This window comes from Phyllobates terribilis, unplaced genomic scaffold (genome assembly GCF_046119375.1).
Source record: "Phyllobates terribilis strain yellow unplaced genomic scaffold, ASM4611937v1 Scaffold_7__3_contigs__length_470593459, whole genome shotgun sequence".
NCBI classification, from domain to species: Eukaryota; Metazoa; Chordata; class Amphibia; order Anura; family Dendrobatidae; genus Phyllobates; species Phyllobates terribilis.
In genome coordinates, this window is record NW_027362767.1 from 298318244 (window position 1) to 298345038 (window position 26795).

Here is a 26795-nt window from a genome sequence, read left to right on the forward strand (position 1 = left end):
GCACATCCTAAAAAGTTCATGAATGGCACCATGTACTAAGCCCCTCGACCTTTAGATCCTAGAAAATCCTTTAAAAGGAAGCGGCCATGTCCTCAGGCCTCAAAACCACCAACTTTATACTCCAGAGCCCTATTAGTAAGCTCTTATGGTCAGCGGGGTCCTCTCTCTCTCATGTAGAGTGTAAGCTCCTATGGTCAGCGGGACCTGACACATAAAGATCTGATATTTTTTTTCAATTGGCAGAAATAAGATGTTGTGATAATGATTTCATCACATGCAAGACATAATATGTGGTGTGTGCTTTGTTTTGCCCATGCAAGTATTTTTATATTGGAAAAACTATCAGATCTTTGTGTGTCAGGTTCAGTGAGCACTATCGTTCTGTGACAACGGGAAACGGGTCCCCACGTTTAATAAAACACATGAGAGATGAGCATAATAGTGATCCTAATATGCTGCTGTTTGCAGGGTTAGAAAAAGTAAAAGTCCCTCAAAATGGTGGAGATCATAATCGCCTGCTGTTAGGGAGAGAAGCCAAATTAATCTTGAATTCTAATACCCAGGGCCCACTGGGCTTAAATGATAACCTGAACATGTCCGTGTTTTTGTAATTGTATTTTATTATACCGTTTTAATGTTATGCACTCAGTATCTTGTATCACATTGATGACGGTAATTATGCAGGTGTGCAAGTGTGAGCACCACTGATTAATGACTGCCTGCTATACTGGACCCGCTGCTCGTGCGCGACACGGCCGTCGTCCTTCTTTCACCCCCGCACCCCTGAACCAGCCGCAACGTCTGTATACTGGATCTGAAATAAAAGGATCTTTTTACTGGCATCCATTGGTGAGTGCCGTCTTTTTCATACTTCCTTAGACATTTGATTAGCACTGCTAATTTAAACATAGCACCTCCTGATGTGGATAGCCGAGAGCTAAAAAAAACGTTATAGAGTTTTTTTTGACCTAACAGGCAAGATTTGGGAACTGGTGCCGGCATACTTTACTTCTATGTGGTGCCAATCAGGACATTAGCCTAATTTGGGCAAAATCATTACAGAAACATCTCCAATCCAAATTATACCATACAAAACCAATTGGTGCCCTTTTACTAACATTTACATACAGCAGCAATCAGAGGGGGATTATATGAGTGATTACTGATATAACTGGAGCCCTTTACAGTATCATAGTCAGCAGACTCATTTGTTGCATGGGTGGTTGTACTGCCAACTAATATTGATGTTTATTTTGATATAAAAGAGGCAATTATCATATGAATCATCACTGATCCTTCGCTCGCTGAGCTTGTGTACTCTGAACAGTAATCGGGAATGATCGTTCCTGCAAACAATTATTGGGGAGATCATCACCCAGTATGAAAGACCCTTTGACCCTGTTGTCATATAGTCGTAGACCTCAATTTGTGTATCCGAAATCAACTTGATCACAATGTAAAGAATGTTTGCTGCAACTATAGGTCGAGAAGCTTAACATATGAAGTTTTTAGGAGGTGCTTTACCGAATAGTAGAAAGTGTCCCGCACATGGAGATGTACAGTCCCATCAGATAACAGGACATTGCAGATACTTTTGTCATTTTGTCAGCAATGAGGTAAACTTTTCTTTGGAGGAGATCCAACTAAAATTAGCATGCTAATTGCCAGAAAATGAAGGAGGCATATCTTAATGGTAATTAGCCAAGCATGAGTCAGTGATGTCTTGTTTACAATGGATGCTGCGATGCGTAAGGGTTCGTTATAACAAATAACTGCAAATGGAACCATCTGGATCTAGTTTATTTTTCTGTAAATGTACAAATTATTTGCAAAGAATGAACTTTTTTAAAAATTTTCAAATGTAAGTTGAGTTTCAGCCATCAAAATTCTAAGAACCTCTGCTGTAGTTGATTACTTGGTGTAAGTGTGGGTACATGACAAATGGCTTCAATCCAACATTTAACACTTGATTAAAAATAGACGCTTGCTGGATTCATCCACAGACTTCTCTATCTGCACTCTTCAGCAGCCAAGTTTTATGATCTGGAAATATTCCATTTAGCACAAAAACAATGAGCATTTAATGTGTCTGCAGGCATCTTCAACTTCAGGAAATAAATAAGAGTTTCACAGCAAGATCTGCCTCAAATGGTCACTGCAGTCGTACGCAGCACACAGTGGATGATGACAGTACATCATCCGCACCTTCACTGGCATAAGATGGACCAGAGATGATGACAGCACATCATCAGCATCTCCACTGGCATAAGAAGGCCCAGAGATGATGACAGCACATCATCCTCACCTCCATTGGCATAAGATGGATCAGAGATGATGACAGCACATCATCGGCATCTCCACTGGCATAAGATGGACCAGAGATGATGACAGCACATCATCGGCATCTCCACTGGCATAAGATGGACCAGAGATGATGACAGCACATCATCCTCGCCTCCACTGGCGTAAGGTGGACCAGAGATGATGAGAGCACATCATCCGCACCTCCACTGGCGTAAGATGGACCAGAGATGATGACAGTACATCATCAGCATCTCCACTGGCGCAAGACAGAGCAGAGATGATGACAGCACATCATCAGCATCTCCACTGGCATAAGATGGACCAGAGATGATGACAGCACATCATCCGCATCTCCAGTGGCATAAGATGGACCAGAGATGATGACAGCACATCATCCTCACCTCCACTGGCGTAATATGGACCAGAGATGATGACAGCACATCATCCGCACCTCCACTGGCATAAGATGGACCAGAGATGATGACAGCACATCATCCGCACCTCCACTGGCATAAGATGGACCAGAGATGATGACAGCACATCATCCGCACCTCCACTGGCGTAAGAAGGACCAGAGATGATGGCAGCACATCATCAGCATCTCCACTGGCGCAAGATGGAGCAGAGATGATGACAGCACATCATCCGCACCTACTTTGGCGTAAGATGGAGCAGAGATGATGCGGCATGCCATCCACATCTCCACTGGCATAAGATGACCAGAGATGATGACAGCCCATCATCCTCACCTCCACTGGCGTAAGGTGGACCAGAGATGATGAGAGCACATCATCCGCACCTCCACTGGCGTAAGATGGACCAGAGATGATGACAGTACATCATCAGCATCTCCACTGGCGCAAGACAGAGCAGAGATGATGACAGCACATCATCAGCATCTCCACTGGCATAAGATGGACCAGAGATGATGACAGCACATCATCCGCATCTCCAGTGGCATAAGATGGACCAGAGATGATGACAGCACATCATCCTCACCTCCACTGGCGTAATATGGACCAGAGATGATGACAGCACATCATCCGCACCTCCACTGGCATAAGATGGACCAGAGATGATGACAGCACATCATCCGCACCTCCACTGGCATAAGATGGACCAGAGATGATGACAGCACATCATCCGCACCTCCACTGGCGTAAGAAGGACCAGAGATGATGGCAGCACATCATCAGCATCTCCACTGGCGCAAGATGGAGCAGAGATGATGACAGCACATCATCCGCACCTACTTTGGCGTAAGATGGAGCAGAGATGATGCGGCATGCCATCCACATCTCCACTGGCATAAGATGACCAGAGATGATGACAGCCCATCATCCTCACCTCCACTGGCGTAAGGTGGACCAGAGATGATGAGAGCACATCATCCGCACCTCCACTGGCGTAAGATGGACCAGAGATGATGACAGTACATCATCAGCATCTCCACTGGCGCAAGACAGAGCAGAGATGATGACAGCACATCATCAGCATCTCCACTGGCATAAGATGGACCAGAGATGATGACAGCACATCATCCGCATCTCCAGTGGCATAAGATGGACCAGAGATGATGACAGCACATCATCCTCACCTCCACTGGCGTAATATGGACCAGAGATGATGACAGCACATCATCCGCACCTCCACTGGCATAAGATGGACCAGAGATGATGACAGCACATCATCCGCACCTCCACTGGCATAAGATGGACCAGAGATGATGACAGCACATCATCCGCACCTCCACTGGCGTAAGAAGGACCAGAGATGATGGCAGCACATCATCAGCATCTCCACTGGCGCAAGATGGAGCAGAGATGATGACAGCACATCATCCGCACCTACTTTGGCGTAAGATGGAGCAGAGATGATGCGGCATGCCATCCACATCTCCACTGGCATAAGATGACCAGAGATGATGACAGCCCATCATCCTCACCTCCACTGGCGTAAGATGGACCAGAGATGATGACAGCATGGTATCCGCACCTCCACTGGCATAAGATGGCCTAGAGATGATGACAGCCCGCCATCTGCAGCTCCACTGGCGTAAGATGGACCAGAGATGGTGACAGCACATCATCCGCACCTCAAGTGGTGCAAGATGGACCAGAGATGATGACAGCACATCATTCATCTCTGATGTCCATGACAGTCGGGGTGCGGGGCAGCGTGCTTCAGACTTTCCACTGTGCTCCACAGCAGCCATTTAACCTTAACAGTCACTTTAACGTTATGTCAATAACCATCCGTTCTCAACCTCCACTACATTCACATTCTCAGGATCCCTATGGATAGAGAATATTTTCAATCTTGGCAAATTCTTTTTAACATTTTTTTTTTTTTTTTTTTTACTTTACTTAATTTATTGGGGGATTTAAACTTTAAATAAGCTTGATCGCTCATGTAATATTCTGAAATCCATCTGTACTGCAGTGTATTAAGACTCTCAGCATAATGCTGACAGGCATTCTATTACACACAGACTCTCTGGCTATATCTAATAGGAGAATATATTTGCAGGTGAGCGGTCATTTAAAGGGGTATTCCCATCTTCAAGATCCTATCCCAATGTGTGGTAGGTGTAATAATAATATTAGCAAATACCTCCAATTAGAAATGTAGTATAGTATTTTTGATTCTCTATGCCACTTACTTCATGTGCAGGCAATACAGGACCTTAGGTATCCACGGTTACGACCACTAGCAGCTTGCTAACTAGCTGTCATTTTATCAGTGGACGTAACCATGGATACTTAAGGTCCTGCAATGCCTGCACATGAGGAAAGAGACATAGGGAATCAAAAATACTATAAAACATTTCTAATTGTAAGTATTTGCTAATATTATTATTATTACACCTACTAGCTATTGGGATAGGATCTTGGAGATGGGAATAGCCCTTTAATGGCTTGTTTACACAGGCAGACCACGCTTCAGATGCACACTGAATGATCTAGAATAGCTTAGTGCACATAGTCTGCCTTTGCTCTTGGCAGCAAAGATCTTGTTTATACAGGACAATGTTCAGCAGATAACGATCATCTTTTGTGCAAACCAAAAGATCATTTCACCGGACGATCAAGCATTTTTCATGACTCTGGTAATTGGCAACCTGTTTAGACTGCATGATTATTGTGAATGAGTGTTAGGAACGCTGGTTATGCACCTTACGATGGCAGCCATGAGAGCAACTTTTAGGCCACCTTTTAGCATCAGAAACCCTCCAGTCAGGTTGTGGTGGGTTATGAGCTGACAGAGTGATCCCAGTTTTTTTTTGTCTAACCACTTTAGATGTCACTATTTATTTACCATATGTGTGTTTTTTTCACATTTTTATTTATTTTTCATGGGTGAAAAGGGGGCTAATTTGAACTTGTATATATATTTTTTTATATTTTTAAAAACATTTTATTTTCACTTTTCATTGTACTTGTTAGTCCCTTAGGGGACTTTAATCCGCAATCATTCAATCACTTGTGCAATATATAGCAAAAATCACGGTATCCTATGAAGCTGACAATCACAGAAGTATCATTATGACAGGCACGAGGGTCTTCGCAGACCCCTGACTATCATAGCAACCCATCAGCATCACGTAATCACGTCACAAGTGCCAATGGGTGCATGCCGAGGCCCTGTAGATGCCACTGTCAGAAATTGCTCTGTGGCAGCTGCTGCTCCTGGGGTTCTGCATTGGCTATGGCGCTGATGTCACGTCGACAGCTAATCAGCGAGCGCAGCTTCTTTGAAGGGAGCGGTGACTCGCCAGTGGACCTAGGGAAGGTAAGTAAAGTGTGTTTTTTTTTTATAAAATCCAAAAGAAACAAAATGAGTATATACCCATAACATAGGGTCCTTAGTAAACACTGTTTTGATAAAAAAAAAGCATAAAAACTATCCACCAGCACCAAGATGACCCTATTTGGGACGGTCCTACGCTGTCAAATATTAAAACTTTACAATGTGTCAGAAGTGAGTGTAAATAAGAGCAGACTAAAGACAGGGTCCTGAATTCTGGACACCTCAGTCTTGGGAAGCTATATAAATGTAATGTCCAGCTCAAGGAAGGGAGGCCACTCCCTAACTTGCACAAAATGCAAAAATCCAAAGAAAAAACACAAAAATTGGGCTGGCGTTTGAGTTGGTATACATGCAACACATAAACACATGTTCACATTGGCCATTAAACAGACAAAACAAAAAAGAAACAAAATGAGCATATACCCTGCTGTAACCAAATAAGTAAAAAGCAAAAGTGCTTTAAAATAACATAGGGTCCTTAGTAAACACTGTTTTTGATAAAATGAAAAATCATAAAAGCCATCCCACCAGTGCCTTGAGCTGGACATTACATTTATATAGCTTCCCAAGACTGAGGTGCCCAGAGTTCGGGACCCAGTCCTTTGTCTGCCCTTATTCACATCGAGGTCACTTCTGACACATGGTAAGGTCTTAATATTAGACAGTGTAGGATCGTCCCGAATAGGGTCACCTTGGCGCTGGTGGGATAGCTTTTATGCTTTTTTTGATCAAAAACACTGTTTACTACGGACCTATGTTATTTAGATGCACTTTTGCTTATTACTTATATGGTTATAGGAAAGTATATGCTCATTTCTTTTAGGTTTTGTCTGTTTAATTGCCAATGTGAACATGCGTTTATGTGTTGCATGTATACCAACTCAAACTCCAGCCAAATTTTTGTGTTTTTTTTTTGTTTTTTTTTTATAGCAAACTGAAGCCAGGGTAGAACTCATTTGAAAGAGAACAACCACTTTAAGGGTGCATTTACATTAGACGACTTGCAGCCCAATAGTGACAGCAGATTGGCTACATGTTTACCGATCGGTGGTCCTTTAATAATATGATTAGTCAGGCTGACTGCGATTCCAATATGCACAGGACAATCTGTAATTGATCGTTCTGGGCGCATTGGCTGTCATTGTTTTCGGCAGCACAAGTCTTCTTTACACAGGATGATGTGCAGCCAAGAACAATGATTTTTAACCAAACTGATTGCTCATTTGTTAGGTGATTGGCAGCCTATTTACACTGTACAACAGAAAACGTGTTCTTAGGAAAACTTGTTTTCCTATAAATGGGCAATGTAAATGCACCTTAAGCGAGATGGCTATTAGCCAAATGAGCTATCCTATGTGTATGGGCAGTTTTATGGCTAGTATATCACAGCCGACACAAGATAATGGTACATGATGTTATAATCTTTACACAATGCTTTTCTTATCTCATTTCTAACAGAATGTTTCTTTTGACTCCAGGAAAATCTCTTTAATCTGTCATGCATGATATACCGTAAGATAACCACACGGCTGCCCATTCCACATCTTTGAAATGGTTTTCAGCCAGGCAAAGTCAGTGGTTTGAATCTAAGTATATAATTAAGCAGATCTGCACATAGAGGGGAATGATGAATAGAAAATTACTTTATATTAAAGAAAATAACTTTAGATTCTAGAAAATGCCTTTGAATTCAAAGCTTTTCAAATCATAATTGTGAGCTATAATGATAGTGCCTTTTTTTTCTTAACGAAATTAACTATTCTATGTGGATTCCAGCAAGATCAAAGCAGTCCTATGTTGTACTTATCTAGATATAGGTATATTTTCGAAACTACAGCACAATTTTCCCCAAGCCTAACACAGTTAGGTGCAGGTCGTGCTCTGCCCCCCAGTGATAGCGCCGCTCACAGGCAGTAACTGCAATGCAAGGTATTTACAAAAACCCTTATGGGCCCCAGGGGGAATACATTAGGGGGATAATAAAAAGTAGTGGACAATCCCTTTAAGAAAGGGCTGGATGCTTTTCTCACAATTTGAGATTGTGGGTTATAAATAATCTAGTGATAGAGAATGTATAAATGTCTTTTTTCAACCTATTGAGCTAAATATGTTTTGAGATCCCCAGCCGGGCAGCAGGCTCCAGTTTGCCATTCCAGCAAAGCCAGTACATTTTAGGGCCGCCAATGACCATATTGATGATCAGCACTCTGTGCCCAAACAATGTGCCCACTCTTGGATATCATTATAATTACATTCTTCTTGCTATTCCTTTCTCAACCCATTCACTATCATGAGATTTACCATCCCCTATCAGTTACAATTAGTCAATCAAAACCTACCTGTTTCCTCAAGCTCTTCTGGCGAGAGAGAGAGGAAGATGGGAAGTTACATCTATTCCGAAATCCTGCCCTCTTCAAAGAAAAAAAAGCTTACTCCTTCCTCTAGTCATGTAGCCAAGATCTCATTCTGCGCATGCGCTGCCTCCCGGTGCCATTTTCCTGAAGACCGCCACCAGCTGAATCTGTGAGAGCGCCGCTCACAGCTAGGATGGCGCCAACCAAAAGATTAAATGAATAATAATAATCTTTATTTATATAGTCCCATAATGAAGTCCTAATTGAACACCCCCTTAAAAATAAATTAGCGGTATCATGGCACATACAGTTGTGCTCAAAAGTTTACATACCCCGGCAGAATTTTTCCTTTCTTGGCCTTGTTTCAGAGAATATGAATGATAACAAAAAAACTTTTTCTCCACTCATGGTTATTGGTTGGGTGAAGCCATTTATTGTCAAACTACTGTGTTTTCTCTTTTTAAATCTTAATGACAACACAAAAGGGCATATCTCCCAACTTTTAAAGACAGGGAGAGGGACATGTATTGCGCTTACAAAATAATTTTGCCATTATGGAAGCTCCTTATTGTTGTGACCCACTATGATAACCCTTTGAAGGCCCCCATAAAGAATAATTCTAACAAAAAAAAAAAACAAACACTATGATACCCCTACTGTGAATGCCTCCACAGTACCCTACACGTGCACCGTATGAGGTCCCCACAGTACTTTAAGGAAACACACAGTATGAAGTCCCCACAATTCCCCCTCTTATATAATTAGCCCCCCAGTGAAACCAACACAGTCAGGGGCGGAACTACCGCCCGTGCAGCCAGTTCATTGAACGGGGGCCCCGAGGGAGAGGGGGCCCCTCCAGCAGGGCCGCCATCAGGGCATGACTGCCCTGACTCCAGTATGGGGCCCAGCCGGTAGGGGCCCCCTTGGGGGGCCCCCCTCTTGTGCGTCTCTCTCCTCATGGGGCCCCCGGCCCCATGCTAAGAGCCGGGTCCGGGACATCTCAGCGCTGCGCTGCTGCGGCAGCTCTTTCATGATTCCCCTGACTTCCGGTCATGTGACGGCGCCGTCACATGACCGTAAGTCAGGAGAACCTGGTGTCAGCAATTTGGACGAGCGCCAGGATTCTGCAGGGATCGCATGGGGGTAAGTATAACAAGTTTTATTTTTTTTTAAATACAATTTACTAGGAGTGGGGGGAATGGGAGATGCACATGTGGTGGAGGGGGATGAGAGAGGTGCACATGTGGGGGAGGGGGATGAGAGAGGTGCACATGTGGGGAAGGGGGATGAGAGATGCACATGGGGGGGATGAGAGAGGGGCACATGGGGGGGATGAGAGAGGGGCACATGTGGTGGAGGGGGATGAGAGAGGTGCACATGTGGTGGAGGGGGATGAGAGAGGTGCACATGGGGGGGATGAGAGAGGTGCACATGTGGGGGAGGGGGGTGAGAGAGGTGCACATGTGGGGGAGGGGGATGAGAGAGGTGCACATGTGGGGGAGGGGGATGAGAGAGGTGCACATGTGGGGGAGGGGGATGAGAGAGGTGCACATGTGGGGGAGGGGGATGAGAGAGGTGCACATGTGGGGGAGGGGGATGAGAGAGGTGCACATGGGGGGGATGAGAGAGGGGCACATGTGGGGGAGGGGGATGAGAGATGTGCACATGGAGGGGTGAGTGCTGCACATGAGGGGATGAGAGCTGCACATGGGGGAATTGGGAGAAAATGAGCTGCACATGGGGGAATTGGGAGTAGGGGGATAACGAGCTGCACATAATGAATGTGGGGTGGGGGACAGTAAATGATAAATGATGATGGGGTGGGGAGAGCACGGACATGATATAATGAATTGGGGCAGGGGGTGCATGTAAATAATGAATGCGGGGAGCAGGAAGTATAGAGTAGGGGGCGTTGCGGATGCAGGAGTGTAACTGGTAACAAATTGGCGGAAAGAGTAGAGGTTCTAATTAAATTATATATTAAGTGCCTATTTACAGTTAATGGGGGCACCGTGGTGGATTACAATTTATATTTGGAATGGTAGGTTGCATAATAACTAACCATATATTGATGGTGGATGCACGTCTGTATTCAGCTGTGTAATGTAGAAGTTGGGGAATGTGCTCTAGATAACTGTGTTATTTTATGCAGAGACGAGTCCTGGCTGGAAGACGTGATGGCGGTCTGTGCTGGATGAAGGAGAAAAGCGTAGCTGAAGGACTTCACCTAGAGACGTCACCAGTGAGTCAGTGTATTACATGTACACTTACACTATATACTATGTACCGGGCTCCTGTGTATAATGTCACTGGTGATCACTGTATTACCTGTACACTGACACTATATACAGAGCTCCTGTGTATAATGTCACTGGTGATCACTAGATTACCTGGACACTTACATTATACATACCATGTATAGAGCTCCCGTGTATAATGACACTTATGGTAATATTAGTAATGTGGTGGTAATATTAGTAATGTGGTGGTAATATATGGTCTGGTCATGGTGTGGCAGTTTTTCCCCCTTCTGTGTGGTATTATTCGGTCACTATGTTGTGGTAATATGTGGTCTGGTCATGGTGTGGCGGTATTCCCTGTATGTGGTATTATTGGTCATTTTAAAAAAAAAATGTATATGACACATTCCCTTAGAGAAAACTAAATAAAAATATATCTAAAAAGAGTATTGGATATTTTAAGAAAATTTTAATAGGTTAGAGTAGGGCCTGGCCAGAAGAGTCTACCTTATCGTGGTGGCGGCTTTAAAAATCTTTTGGCCAAAACAAAAGCTGATGGCTATGTATGTGGCACCGTCACATGGCCGAACGTCAGGAGAGCCTGGTGGCAGCGACGTGGACGAGCGCCAGGATTCTGCAGGGATCGCATGGGGGTAAGTATAACAAGTTTTATTTGTTTTAAATACAATTAATTAACTAGGAGTGGGGGGGATGAGAGATGCACATGGGGGGGGGTGAGAGATGCACATGGGGGGGTGAGAGATGCACATGGGGGGGTGAGAGATGCACATGGGGGGTGAGAGATGCACATGGGGGGGTGAGAGATGCACATGGGGGGGATGAGAGATGCACATGGGGGGATGAGAGATGCACGGGGGGGATGGGAGATGCACGGGGGGGTGAGCTGCACATGGGGGGGCGAGAGATGCACATGGGGGGGTTATGTTTACATAACTTTGTTGCCTTATGAAGCGCAGGGGGGGGCCCCCAAAAATTTCTTGCACAGGGGCCCACTACAGTCTGTGTCCGCCCCTGAACACAGTATAATACCCCCACAGATCCCGACACGGTATGATGGTCCCCCACAGCCCACACACACAATATGATGGCCTCTACACAGCTCCTCACACAGTATGATAGCTCCCTCACTCTCTATACAGTATAATGGCCCACACAGCTCTTCACACAGTATGATGGCCCACAAAACCCTCCACACATTATGATACACCCGATAGCTCTTTATATAGTATGATGACCCCCACAGCCCTACACATATTATGATGGGCCCCAAAGTCCCATACTTAGTTTGATGGTCCCTACCATTCCCTCACACATTATGATGACCCTGGTTGTCCCTCCTCACAGTCCCTCCACTCAATATAATGGCCCCCACAGCCATCTACTCAGTATGATTCTTCCACATTTTCTGACACAGTATGATGGCCCAATACATCCTACCCCTACAGTATGATTGCACCCACAAGGCATGATAGCTTCCACAGCCCTCTACATGGTATGATGGCCCCCAAAATCTCTCCACATTGTATGATTACCTCCTCAGCCTTTCACACATTATAATGGTCTCGAAAGTCCTCCTTACAGTATGATGGACTCCTCTGCCCTACATACAGTTTGATGGTCCCCAAAGTTCCCTCACATATAATGGCCCTCACTGTCCTTCCTCACATTATAATGGCCCCCACAGCCATCTACACAGTATGATGCTTCCACAGCTTCCAACAAAGTACGATGGCCTCCCAAAGCACACCCACACAGTATGGTGGCCCCCACAGCCCTCTACACAATATGATTGATCCCAAAGCCCTCCACACAGTATGATTTCCCCCTCATCCCTACACACAGTATGATGGCCCCCACAGCCCTAAATACATTATAATGTCCTCCGCACACTATGATAGCCCCCACAGCCCATCACAAAGTTTGACAGTCCACACAGTTCTTTCACACATTATTATGGCCCTCTCTGTCCTTCCTCACAGTATTATGGTTCCCACGGCCCTCCACACAGTTTTCCCACACAGTTGCCTTACACAGTATCATGACCCCACACACAACCCTTACACATTATGATGACCCCCAAAGTATCCCACACACAGTATGATTGCCCTCACATAGTATGATAAGCTCCCCAGCCCCTGACACAGTATTATTGACCCCACTGTTCCTCCACATACAGTTGATGGCCCCCAAAGCTCTTCACACTTTATGATGGCCCCCACACCCACCTACACACAGTATGGTGGCCCCCACAAAATATCCACACACACTGAATGACAGCTCCATACAAGTACTGTTTGATAAAGTAAAAAAAATTGAAAACTTCCCACCTTACCCTGTTCCCCCACTGCTTCAGTCTTTGCAATGTGTGGTCTGAAGCGCTGCACAGCATCTTGACGTCATTCTGATAGCTGTGCTGAGATTCCGAGATCAGAGGCACAAGGGGAATGATGGAACAAGGAGCTAACAGTTCCCTGTTCAATAGCTCATTTAAGTTTATCTGCATCCAGGATGCAGATATAGTTGAAAGTGTGACTACGGGCCCCCCCTCCCAGACACAGTTATAGAGTTTGCAGAAGGGGGCCACAGACCACTCTTACAACATTAACATTGTACTTAAAGAGGACCTTTCTCTGTATTTATTTAATTTAATCTGAGTATCGCCTCCAGTTGGTGCTGCTCCACTGATTCTGGTACAGATCTTTTTTTTCTTCTGTGTCTCTTTGTTCCAAAATTATGCTCCCTGGTAATAAAGAAGCAAATTTTCTCTTTAATCATTTGGGTGTATATGTCAAAACATATATGAGGGCATTTACGTTATCTCCTCTGATGCTGGCCAATCACAACATGACCACACCTACAGATCAGTTTTCTGGTATACACCCAATTGTTAAAGGGAACTTTTGCCTCATTATTACCTGGGGGCATAACCTTGTAATGGAGGGACACAGAAGAAAAAGAAAAACTGTCCCAGAATCAGTGAAGCAGCATTAGTTGGAGGAGGTACTAAGTTTAAATTAAAAATTCCTGTGAAATGCCCATTTTAATTCTGGCCGATCACTTAGTCCTGTAAGTTTTGGGAAACATTTGTTCAAATAAAAGAGATCCAGTGGTGTATCTGATGTCAAAGGTGGCATTACAATTATTACATTGTCTAGGTTAAGGGGAGCTTGGAGGTGATGAAGGCTTAGGCCACCCAGCTTTCTACTCCACCAGCTTTCTGACTTAGTCATCAAAAAGATCACACACATGTAGTCGTTCACTTTATTATACTCTTCCTTCACCTCATGTCCATGCGTTTATGCTAACCACTCCATGTAATATCCATAAGGAGATGATTGGGCACATAGGAAAACTTTTATCAATTACTTGTCTTAAAATTGCCTTTCAATACAAATGCCCCAGGTCCTCTCCTTTATTCCTCAGAGTGGTATGCTGGAAGGTGGAGAAGATACTTGTTAACTAATTTAGGCCCAAAAAAAAAATTATAAAGATTTTTATATAAAAACTTTCCTATGGTACCAAAAAATGTACATTTACTCTGACTAGAGTTGAGCAAAACATGCCGAAATACATATTCATTTATATTCAGCGACGAAATTCAGTTAAAATGCAAATCCCCTATTCCCAGGAATAGGGAGAAACATATTGATCCGTGAGTTTCTGACCGCTGGGACCACCATCAATCAGCAGAACGGGGCACTTTTATCCTTGAAGAGAGTGGCAGTGCTCATGGCTGACCGCCGCTTCAGTCATTTTCTATGGAGTTGCCAGAAAAAGCCAAGTGCAGCGCTCAGAAGCCCCATAAGAAATGACTGAAGTGGTGGTTGATCATCTGACCTGCCGCTCCATTTTGTAACGGAAATAAAAGCTCCATCAGGGATAAAAGTGCTGCCTTTCTGCTGATTGGTGCAGGTTCCAGCAGATGGACCCCCACCAATCAATGTTTTCATCTTATCTAACTTGCTTTCACCGGAGAACCCTTTAAGGAGATAACAGTAATTCTGACTAAAAGTGTGGTGTTACGACTGTGCTATTGAGAGTTATGGCAATTATCATAGTGCCAGGAAGAATCTGGTCTGTTCTAAAAAAAATAAAAAGTCTGGATTGTGTCTTTCTGCAGTTTTGCATTCTGTGACCTGGCCCAGCCTCTGACTCCATACCCCAAGCTCTTTCTGTGAGAAATATAACTCACTCTACAGCAGATGAATACTAAAGATGAAAGTAGGTGAAGGAGTAAAAATTGGGCAGAATATAACTCATATGGGCTGCAGAAGTTCTTTTGTACTTTATTAGGTCATATATCATAAGAAGAGTAATGTTAATGATATACAGTAGTGAGGCCTCGCGGTTCTCCAAAACCTTCTATTGAGTGTTACCTTCTAGATGACTGACATTTCCTTAGAATTTACACATCCTAACAAATGGTTTAATTTGACAGTTTTTTTTGCAAAAATATGATGTCATTTATTTTACAATTCTAAATAATTTCTATTTAACATATACAGTTGTGCTCAAAAGTTTACATACCCCAGCCGAATTTTTGCTTTCTTGGCCTTGTTTCAGAGAATATGACCTGGGTGTATTTGTGGACGACAAGCTCACGTTTAGTGGCCAGTGTCAGGCTGCTGCTGCAAAGGCAAATAAAATAATGGAATGCATTAAAAGAGGCATAGATGCTCATGAGGAGAACATAATTTTACCTCTATACAAGTCACTAGTGCGACCACACTTAGAATACTGTGTACAGTTCTGGTCTCCGGTGTATAAGAAAGGCATAGCTGAACTAGAGCGGGTGCAGAGAAGAGCGACCAAGGTTATTAGAGGACTGGGGGGTCTGCAATACCAAGACAGGTTATTACACTTGGGGTTATTTACTGTGGAAAAAAGAAGGCTTAGGGGTGATCTTATTACTATGTACAACTATATGAGGGGACAGTACAAAGACCTTTCTACTGATCTTTTTACTCTGAGGCCAGAGACGGGGACAAGGGGGCATCTTCTACGTCTGGAGGAAAGAAGGTTTAATCATAATCACAGACGCGGATTCTTTACTGTAAGAGCGGTGAGACTATGGAACACTCTGCCGCATGATGTTGTAATGAGTGATTCACTACTAAAATTTAAGAAGGGCATGGATGCCTTTCTTGAAAAGTATAATATTACAGGTTATAAATACTAGATTCCTTGATAGGGCGTTGATCCAGGGAACTAGTCTGATTGTCGTATGGAGTCGGGAAGGAATTTTTTTCCCCAATGTGGAACTTAGTGTTTGCCACATGGGTTTTTTTTTGCCTTCCTCTGGATCAACAAGTTAGGCTATGGGTTGGACTAGATGGACTTAGTCTTCCTTCAACCTTAAAAACTATGTTACTATGTTAAAAACTATGAATGATAAAAAAAAACTTTTTCTCCACTCATGGTTATTGGTTGGGTGAAGCCATTTATTGTCAAACTACTGTGTTTTCTCTTTTTAAATCTTAATGACAACCAAAAACATCCAAATGAGCCTGATCAAAAGTTCACATACCCCAGTTCTTAATTCCGTGTATTGCCCCCTCTAACATCAATAACAGCTTAAAGTCTTTTGTGGTAATTGAGGATGAGGTGAATACCGCAAAATGGTATCAGTAAAAAACATCAGCCCTCACACAGCTCCTCACGCAGCAAAAATGTAACTTGTGATATGTTCATTTGCTCTTTTTACCCTGACTTAGGGTAGATTTCTGTCTGTCAGTGAGGAGGGACCCCTCTCATTATCCCCCTCTATGGGCCAGAGAGGTAAGTCACTAACAAGCAGCAGTTCTCACTCTTGCATGCTTGGCCTGTCCAGGTATTTAATGGAGGGCCATTCAACTGGATGACCACCATGTATTACTTCTATACCCCTGTAAACATGCTTTGTTGGTTACAGCTGGTTTGCCAGGAGACTCTTGGCTGTACCTGAGACAATTATGGTGGCTGTTCCATATTTGAGGGGTTGTTTATGATGGGACAAGGGCTCCATATACTTACACTGCTGACAGGCTAATTTTTGCAATATGTGTGTATTTGTTGTCACATGTCTCCATGCATCAATTCTGTCATTCCGTGATTTCTTGCACGGTGCCTATGGGGGTTAAATATGTAACTGTGATAAATGAAGCAGATGTCAGCTTATCTCTATTTACTCCAAGAGTCATGAAGACTGAGGGAACAAAAGTTTATACAGAAGTGTCTGTGACACTGCAGGCAATAACCCTTAATTGGGGAGTTTTCCCTTACGTCAACTGTATGAGAATAAAAACGTTATGTTCTCACGATTGACTCCAAGAACCGTCCCAGGCTGACAAGAACAGATGCTGTTAGTCTGGAGCTATCTAGATCGTTTCCTGTTTAAATGTGGGGAAGGAAATGGACAAATTAGGACAAGAAGATTTGGACTGTCAGATCATAATACTCAAGTTTCCATGATCATCTTCTAACTGGATTCTTATTCTCAAGGTCAAGTTCATAGGACACCGACACAGTGATGTCATCAGGGGAGAAGTCGTAATAGCATCATTCTCTAACTAATCACTGAAGAATCCTACATTGATGCTAATGCTGACGCAGATCTTAATTTGCTGGTTTGTAGGACTTTTTATGATGATGTGCTGGTCAATTCTATTCCTGTTTTATTGAACATATGTTCAAGCATCTTGCCTTCATCTTTCATGTAATGTAAGGTAGCGTACATGCTTTGTTGTTTCATTGTCGACATGCATCTGTGTTTAATTATGGCAACAGACAGCCCTATGTTATGTTCCAGGAAATATGATAATCAGCATTTTTAGAAAATGACATGCAGATTTAAGAGCCTTCGACATCTAAGGTGGCAAATAGGTACAGTGCTTTGAAAAAGTAAATCCCGTGAACTTTACCACATTTGTTCACGTTACAGCCACAAACTTAAATGTAGTTTATTGGGATTTTATGTGATATATCAAGACAATGTAGCCAGTATTTGTGAAGTGTAACAGAAATGATACATTGTTTTCTAAATATTGAAAAAATATAATTCTGAAAATTGAAATGTGCATTTGTATTCAGCCCCCTATGTCAATACTTTGTAGGATGACCTTCCCTTCAGTTACTGCTGCAAGTCTTTTGGGGTATGCCTCTACCAGCTTTGCCCATCTAGAGGCTGAAATGTCTACCCATTCTTCTTTGCAAACTAGTTCTAACACAGTGAGATCAGATGGAGATTGTCTGTGAACAGACTCCCTGTGTCTGGGCCATTCAAGCACATGAATATGCTTTGATCTAAACCATTCCATTGTAGTTCTGGCAGTATGTTTAGGGTCGTTGTCCTCCTGGAAGGTGACCCTATGCCCCAGTCTCAAGTCTTTTGCAGCCTCTAACAGGTTTTCCTCCAGGATTGCTCTGCTTTCAGCTCCATGTATCTTCCCATCAACTCTAACCAGTTTCCCTGTCTTTGCTAAAGAAAAGCATCCCCGCAGCATAAAAAGGCTACCACCATGTTTGACACTGGGTATTGTGTTTTTAGGGTGATGTACAGTGTTTGTTTACTGCCACACATAGCATTTTGCATTTAGCCCAAAAAGTTCTACTTTGATTTTTTCTTAACGTAACACCTTCTTTCACATGCTAACTATGTCCCCTACATGGCTTTTTGCAAATTGTAAACGGGACTTCTTATGGCTTGCTTTCAAAAATAGCTTTTTTTACTGCCAATCTTCTATAAAGGCCAGATTTGGGGCGTATACAATGTATATAGAGCACAGCACTCCTGAAAACTCAGATCTACACTACCGTTCAAAAGTTTGGGGTCACCCAGACAATTTTGTGTTTTCCTTGAAAACTCATTCTTTTATTTATCAAATGAGTTGCAAATGATTAGAAAATATAGTCCAAACATTGACAAGGTTAGAAATAATGATTTTTATTAGAAAGAATAATTTTCTCCTTCAAACTTTGCTTTCGTCAAAGAATGCTCCCTTTGTAGCAATTACAGCATTGCTGACCTTTGGCATTCTAGCTGTTAATTTGCTGAGGTCATCTTGAGAAATTTCACCCCATGCTTCCTGAAGCCTCTCCCACAAGTTGTATTGGCTTGATGGGCACTTTTTGCGTACCATACGGTCAAGCTGCTCCCACAACAGCTCAATGGGGTTGAGATCTGGTGACTGCACTGGCCACTCCATTACAGATAGAATGCCAGCTGCCTGCTTCTTCCCTAAATAGTTCATGCATAATTTGGAGGTGTGCTTTGGGTCATTGTCCTGTTGTAGGATGAAATTGGCTCCAATCAAGCGCTGTCCACAGGGTATGGCATGGCATTGCAAAATGGAGTGATAGCCTTCCTTATTCAAAATCACATTTACCTTGTACAAATCTCCCACTTACCAGCACCAAAGCAACCCCAGACCATCACATTACCTCCACCATGCTTGACAGATGGTGTCAGGCACTCTTCCAGCATCTTTGCAGTTGTTCTGCGTCTCACAAATGTTCGTCTGTATGATCCAAGCACCTCAAACTTTGATTCGTCTGTCCATAAAGCTTTTTTCCAATCTTCCTCTGTCCAATTTCTGTGTTCTTTTGCCCATATTAATCTTTTCCTTTTATTAGCCAGTCTCAGATATGGCTTTTTCTTTGTCACTTTGCCCTGAAGGCCAGCATCCCGGAGTCGCCTCTTCACTGTAGACGTTGACACTGGCGTTTTGCTTGTACTATTTAATGAAGCTTCCAGTTGAGAAGCTGTGAGGCGTCGATTTCTCAAACTAGAGACTCTAATGTCCTTGTCTTGTTGCTCAGTTGTGCAGCGGGGCCTCCCACTTCTCTTTCTACTCTGGTTAGAGCCTGTTTGTGCTCTCCTCTGAAGGAAGTAGTACACACCGTTGTAGGAAATCTTCAGTTTCTTGGCAATCTCTCGCATGGAATAGACTTCATTTCTAAGAACAGGAATAGACTGTCGAGTTTGACATAAAAGTTCTCTTTTTCTGGCTATTTTGAGAGTTTCATAGAACAAACAAATGTAATGCTCCAGATTCTCAACTAGCTCAATGGAAGGTCAATTCTATAGCTTCTCAAATCAGCCAAACCGTTTTCAGCTGGGCTAACATACTTGTGCAAGGGTTTTCTAGGGTTTTCTAAACATCCATTCACCTTATTACACAGTTAGCAAACACAATGTACCATTAAAACACTGGAGTGGTGGTTGTTGGAAATGGGCCTTTATACACCTATGTAGATATTGCAATAAAAACAAGACGTTTGCAGCTAGAATAGTCATAAACCACATTAACAATGTATAGAGTGTATTTCTAATTCATTTAATGCTAGCTTCATTGAAAAAAAATGTGCTTTTCTTTCAAAAATAATGAAATTTCTAAATGACCCCAAACTTTTGAACGGTAGTGTACTTTGCTCTATTTTAAGGATGAGGGAAAACCCTGCTAGAGATCTGATGATAAAATGTCTGCAGAACTGACTGGAAATATGTTGGTCATTGTAACGGGACTGGGAGGCGGAACCTCTGAGCAACTTATACAAGGGGGCGGTCCTTGTAAGGAAGCGGGTGGCGACCAGGGAAGACAGGCAGGCAGTCACAGCAGGTGACCGGGACAGTCTCTGGGTAAACGGGCAGGAGGTCACGGCAAGTGACCGGGACAGTCTCTGGGTAAACGGGCAGGAGGTCACAGCAAGTGACCCGGACAGTCTCTGGGTAAACGGGCAGGAGGTCACGGCAAGTGACCGGGACAGTCTCTGGGTAAACGGGCAGGAGGTCACGGCAAGTGACCGGGACAGTCTCTGGGTAAACGGGCAGGAGGTCACAGCAAGTGACCGGGACAGTCTCTGGGTAAACGGGCAGGTACGACCTGTGACGGCTGAGCCTCCAGGTAGGCTAGCAGGCAGATGGCAGATGAGCGCTCCCAGGTGAGCGGGCAAGAGTCTCTGGACTGGCAGGTGGTCACAGCACGTGACGGCGGAGCCTCCAGGTAGGCTAACAGGCAGGTAGCAGATGAGCGCTCTAGGTGAGCGGGCAAGAGTCTCTGGACTGGCAGGTGGTCACAGCACGTGACGGCGGAGCCTCCAGGTAGGCTAACAGGCAGGTAGCAGATGAGCGCTCTCAGCTGAGCGGGTTAGCTGGTCCATAGACAGACTGACAGGAGTCGGAAGGCAGACCGTCGGACCTCAGGCTAACAAACGGGCAAGCGGATAACAGGCAGGAATCAGACAGCAAACTGGCAGGAAACTGGCAGGAAACTGGCAGGTAACTGGCAGGTAACTGGAAACGGGACCTGAGGGCTGAAGCAGAGTAGTGAACAGTGCAACAACATTGCTCGGGCACCTCCATTTTGGAGGAGGTGCCTTATATATGGAGGGATCCTCCGGCCATTGGCCGGGGACTCCTTAGGGCGACGCGCGCGGCCCCTTTAAGAGAGGGGGAGCGCGCGCGCGCGCCCTAAGCACAGTGACCGGGGGAGAGCGGGTGCTGCAGGCAGAGCGGGAGGAAGCCGCCGGGCACGGAGCAGAGAGGTGAGGGGAACAGCGTCCCTGCCTAGCAGGAGGCAGGGACGCCGACGCTACAGTACCCCCCCCTTTAGGCCCCCCCTTTTTTAGGCCAGACAGAAATTTAGCAAGGATGAGAGGGGCATGGATGTTCTCCCGGGGCTCCCATGTTCTCTCCTCAGGACCAAACCCCTTCCAATCCACTAGAAAAAAGGTCTTTCCTCTTACCCTTTTGGTGGCCAGAATGTTCTCTACCTCAAACTCGTCTTCAGCAGAAACCGGAGCAGGAGGCGTACCTGTAGACTTGGAAAAGGAGTTAAGTACCACGGGTTTGGGAAGAGATACATGGAAGGAGTTAGGGATCCGTAAGTTGGCCGGGAGTTTCAATTTATAGGCCACCGGGTTGATCTGTTTGATAACCTCCAGTGGGCCGATGAACCGAGGCCCTAACTTATAGGAAGGAATCTTGAGCCGGACATATTTGGATGAGAGCCAGACTTTATCTCCGGGACGAAATTGTGGGGAATCCAGGCGTTTTTTGTCAGCGTGTCTCTTCATCCGCTCGGACGACTGAAGGAGTGCGGATCGGGTACTCTCCCAAATGGAGGAAAATTTGCTAACGAGAGATTCCGCAGCCGGGTTGTCCACAGAGGTGGAGACAGGAAAAGGGATCCGAGGATGCTGACCGAAGACTACAAAAAACGGGGATTTAGAAGAAGATTCGCTCTCGTGATTGTTGTAAGAGAACTCGGCCCATGGTAGGAGATCCACCCAGTCTGAATGGTGGGCATTAACGAAGTGCCGGAGGTAACTGGTCAAATTCTGATTGATCCGCTCCACTTGACCATTGGACTGTGGGTGGTAAGCGGAGGAGAAGTCCAGGGTGACGTCGAGCAGTTTACATGTGGCTCTCCAGAAGCGTAAGGTGAACTGAACCCCACGATCCGACACGATGTGGAGAGGCAGACCATGGAGACGGAAGATGTGGCGGATAAAGTCTTTAGCTAGCTCGGGAGCAGATGAGAGGCCTGGCAGGGGAATAAAGTGAGCCATTTTGGAAAAGCGGTCAGCGACCACCCAAATGACCGTACAACCGGCAGAGACGGGGAGATCTGTTATGAAGTCCATAGCTATATGTTGCCACGGGGCAGCAGGCACAGGCAGAGGAAGAAGGCGGCCGGCAGGCGGGTGTCTCGGAACTTTGTTGCGGGCGCAGGACACACAGGCAGAAACAAAGTCAATTACATCCTTGTGCAGGGTAGGCCACCAGTAGTGCCGGGTAATAAGCTGGAGGGTCTTTTTCTGACCGGCGTGCCCAGCTAGCTTAGACGAGTGACCCCAGTGTAGAATCTTCTCCCGATCGGACTCCGTTACGAACGTCTTACCGGGAGGGAGACAATTTAGGCCCACGGGGGCTACCTGCATTACTCTGGCGGGATCGATGATGTGTTTAGGCTCCTCCTCAAGATCAGACACCAGAAAGGATCGGGACAGGGCGTCAGCTTTGATGTTTTTGTCAGCCGGACGAAAATGAAGAATGAAATCAAAGCGGGCAAAAAACAAAGACCACCAGGCTTGGCGCGGGTTAAGTCTCTGGGCGCTCTGGAGATATGCCAAGTTCTTATGGTCAGTGTAAATTATTACCGGGTGGAGAGCCCCCTCGAGCAGGTAACGCCACTCCTCCAGTGCCATCTTAATGGCCAACAATTCTCGGTCTCCTATAGAATAATTGCGCTCAGAAGAGGAGAAAAGTTTGGAGAAAAAGCCGCAGGTTACCTTTCTTCCGGAAGAAGATTTTTGGGTAAGTACCGCCCCAGCTCCGGAGGAGGAGGCGTCAACTTCTAGGAAGAATTGTTTGTTGTCGTCCGGACGATGCAGCACCGAGGCGGAGAGGAAGGCCTGTTTTAAGGAAAGAAATGCCTCCTCTGCTTCGGGCGGCCATTCTCTGGGGTTCGTACCTTTACGGGTGAGAGCAGAGATAGGGGCGGTCCAGGAAGAGAAGTGTGGTATGAACAGGCGGTAATAGTTGGCGAAGCCCAGGAACCGCTGAATAGCCTTCAACCCCTCTGGTCGGGGCCACTTCTGGATGGCAGACAGTTTCTCAGGATCCATTTGTAGACCTGTCTGAGAGATTATGTAGCCCAGAAATGGAAGAGAGGTCTGCTCAAAGATGCACTTCTCATATTTAGCGTAGAGGTGGTTCTGCCTGAGCCTGAGCAGGACCTGACGAACGTCCCTCCGGTGAGTAGGAAGATCCGGAGAGAAGACCAAGATATCGTCCAGGTACACCACCACACAGGAGTAGAGAAGATCACGGAAGATGTCATTGACCAACTCTTGAAAGACGGCAGGAGCGTTACAGAGACCGAAGGGCATCACAAGGTACTCATAGTGGCCGTCCCGGGTATTGAATGCCGTCTTCCACTCATCCCCCTGACGGATACGGACCAGGTTATACGCCCCACGGAGATCCAGTTTGGTGAAGATTCTAGCCCCCCTCAGACGGTCAAATAATTCAGGAATAAGCGGAAGGGGGTATTTATTCTTCACAGTAATCTGGTTTAGGCCTCTATAGTCTATACATGGACGGAGTGAGCCGTCCTTCTTTTTGACAAAGAAGAAGCCTGCTCCCGCCGGGGAGGTAGATTTCCGGATAAATCCCCGGGCCAGGTTCTCCTCAATATATTCAGACATGGACCGGGTTTCAGCAGCGGACAAAGGGTAGATTCGCCCACGGTGAGGAGTAGAGCCGGGCATCAGGTCGATTGGGCAGTCGTATGGTCTATGATGAGGTAAAGTCTCTGCCTCTTTTTTATTGAAGACATCCGCATAAGACCAATAGGGAACCGGAAGACCGGGCAGATTGGCTGGGGTAGGAGAAGGACGGGCAGGACGAACGGGAACTAGACAAGTCTTATGGCAGTCCTGTCCCCAGCGAAGGACCTCTCCGGTCTGCCAGTCAAGCACGGGTGCATGTTTCTGGAGCCAAGGCAGGCCATGCAATAGTGCGTGAGAGAGTCCAGGCAGAACATGAAAGGAGATGCTCTCAGAATGCAGCATTCCCACCTGCAGAGTCAGAGATTCGGTGATGAGTTGGATGGGATGTGGTAAGAGACCCCCATCCACGGCGGCGACAGATAAAGGTACGGCCAGAGGTTTGGTGGGAATGTGGTATTTTTCTACCAGGGATTGAGAGATGAGATTTCCAGCAGCTCCAGAGTCAAGTTGAGCCAGTTCAAAATAGCGGTTCTCTCCGCAGAAGATAGAAACAGACAGCATCAGGGATGGAGAGGGTTTACTTTTGTCTAGGGCGACCTCTCTGAGCGATCCTAGACACAGGCGTTTCCCGACCTCTCAGGGCAGGAACGGATCCGGTGCTCCTTACTGCCACAGTAGAAACAGCTCCCCTCGGCACGACGTAAGTCTTGATGGGTCTTGACCATCTTGGTCTGGTCGACCTGCATAGGCTCAGGTGAGTGTGCCTGGGGAGTAACAGAGGGAGTGACGGGTCTCTGGAAGGTAGGGACTAGACGTGGAATCCTCCTCTCACGGGTGACCTCCCTAGCGCGCTCCTGGAACCGGATGTCAATCTGGGCGGCAAGTGTAATCAAGTCGTCGAGAGTGGTAGGAATGTCCCGACCGGCGAGTTCATCTTTAATACGGCCGGACAGACCCTCCCAGAAGACGGACACCAGGGCGTCGTTATCCCAGGCCAGCTCCGAAGCAAGGGTACGGAACCGTATGGCATATTGGCCCACGGTGAGACTCCCTTGACGGAGGCGTAGCAGAGATGAGGCGGATGAGGTCTTCCATCCGGGTTCGTCGAAGACCTTCCGGAAAGCCGTGAGAAAGGCTGGCAGGTCTTACACCAGAGGGTCTCCTCTCTCCCATAGAGGATTTAGCCAAGCCAGTGCCTCTCCCGTGAGATGGGACATGATGAAGGCTACTTTGGCCCGGTCGGAATTAAACTGGTGGGACTGGTGTTCAAAGTGCAGGGTGCACTGGTTAATGAAGCCCCGAGCTTGAGCGGAGTCGCCTCCGAAGCGAGGAGGTGCAGAAAGCCGGATTCCAGAGCAGGATACTATGGTATTGGTAGGCAGCGGAGCAGCCGGGCTGCGAGTCATGACACTAGCGGTGGTTGCTGGTGGGGCAGTCAAAGTGTCCAGGCGAGTATTGACATTCCGCAGGTGACCCAGGATGGACTCCTGTTGGGACCTCTGTCGGGACAGTTCATGACAAAGGTCCGAGAGCGAAGGAGCTTGGGTGCCACCGGGTTCCATGGCCCGAGCAAACTGTAACGGGACTGGGAGGCGGAACCTCTGAGCAACTTATACAAGGGGGCGGTCCTTGTAAGGAAGCGGGTGGCGACCAGGGAAGACAGGCAGGCAGTCACAGCAGGTGACCGGGACAGTCTCTGGGTAAACGGGCAGGAGGTCACGGCAAGTGACCGGGACAGTCTCTGGGTAAACGGGCAGGAGGTCACAGCAAGTGACCGGGACAGTCTCTGGGTAAACGGGCAGGAGGTCACGGCAAGTGACCGGGACAGTCTCTGGGTAAACGGGCAGGAGGTCACAGCAAGTGACCGGGACAGACTCTGGGTAAATGGGCAGGAGGTCACAGCAAGTGACCGGGACAGTCTCTGGGTAAACGGGCAGGTACGACCTGTGACGGCTGAGCCTCCAGGTAGGCTAGCAGGCAGATGGCAGATGAGCGCTCCCAGGTGAGCGGGCAAGAGTCTCTGGACTGGCAGGTGGTCACAGCACGTGACGGCGGAGCCTCCAGGTAGGCTAACAGGCAGGTAGCAGATGAGCGCTCCCAGGTGAGCGGGCAAGAGTCTCTGGACTGGCAGGTGGTCACAGCACGTGACGGCGAAGCCTCCAGGTAGGCTAACAGGCAGGTAGCAGATGAGCGCTCCAGGTGAGCGGGGAAGAGTCTCTGGACTGGCAGGTGGTCACAGCACGTGACGGCGGAGCCTCCAGGTAGGCTAACAGGCAGGTAGCAGATGTGCGCTCCCAGGTGAGCGGGTTAGCTGGTCCATAGACAGACTGACAGGAGTCGGAAGGCAGACCGTCGGACCTCAGGCTAGCAAACGGGCAAGCGGATAACAGGCAGGAATCAGACAGCAAACTGGCAGGAAACTGGCAGGTAACTGGCAGGTAACTGGAAACGGGACCTGAGGGCTGAAGCAGAGTAGTGAACAGTGCAACAACATTGCTCGGGCACCTCCATTTTGGAGGAGGTGCCTTATATATGGAGGGATCCTCCGGCCATTGGCCGGGGACTCCTTAGGGCGACGCGCGCGGCCCCTTTAAGAGAGGGGGAGCGCTCGCGCGCGCGCCCTAAGCGCAGTGACCGGGGGAGAGCGGGCGCTGCAGGCAGAGCGGGAGGAAGCCGCCGGGCACGGAGCAGAGAGGTGAGGGGAACAGCGTCCCTGCCTAGCAGGAGGCAGGGACGCCGACGCTACAGTCATAAAGATCATCTTTCCCAGATTAACATCATAGTGACTATGTACGGTAAAGCCAGGGAAACAAATTCCCCCTTTTTACAGACATGGAATTTGAAGATCTTTCAC

General features: G+C 46.3%; 1 protein-coding gene across 2 annotated transcripts in view; it reads left to right on the forward strand.

The window, feature by feature from the left end:
* Positions 1-26795, forward strand: part of LOC141154701 (ras-like protein family member 11A-like) — a 71318-nt gene that overhangs the window by 20159 nt on the left and 24364 nt on the right. Inside the window, exon 4 of one of the 2 annotated variants that reach the window (XM_073641039.1) lies at positions 10621-10710. The exons of the other annotated variant lie outside the window; for it this stretch is intronic. Within the exon in view, the coding sequence (XP_073497140.1) occupies positions 10621-10710 (90 nt within the window). The remainder of the gene's footprint in view (positions 1-10620; positions 10711-26795) is intronic. 2 annotated transcript variants of the gene reach the window in all.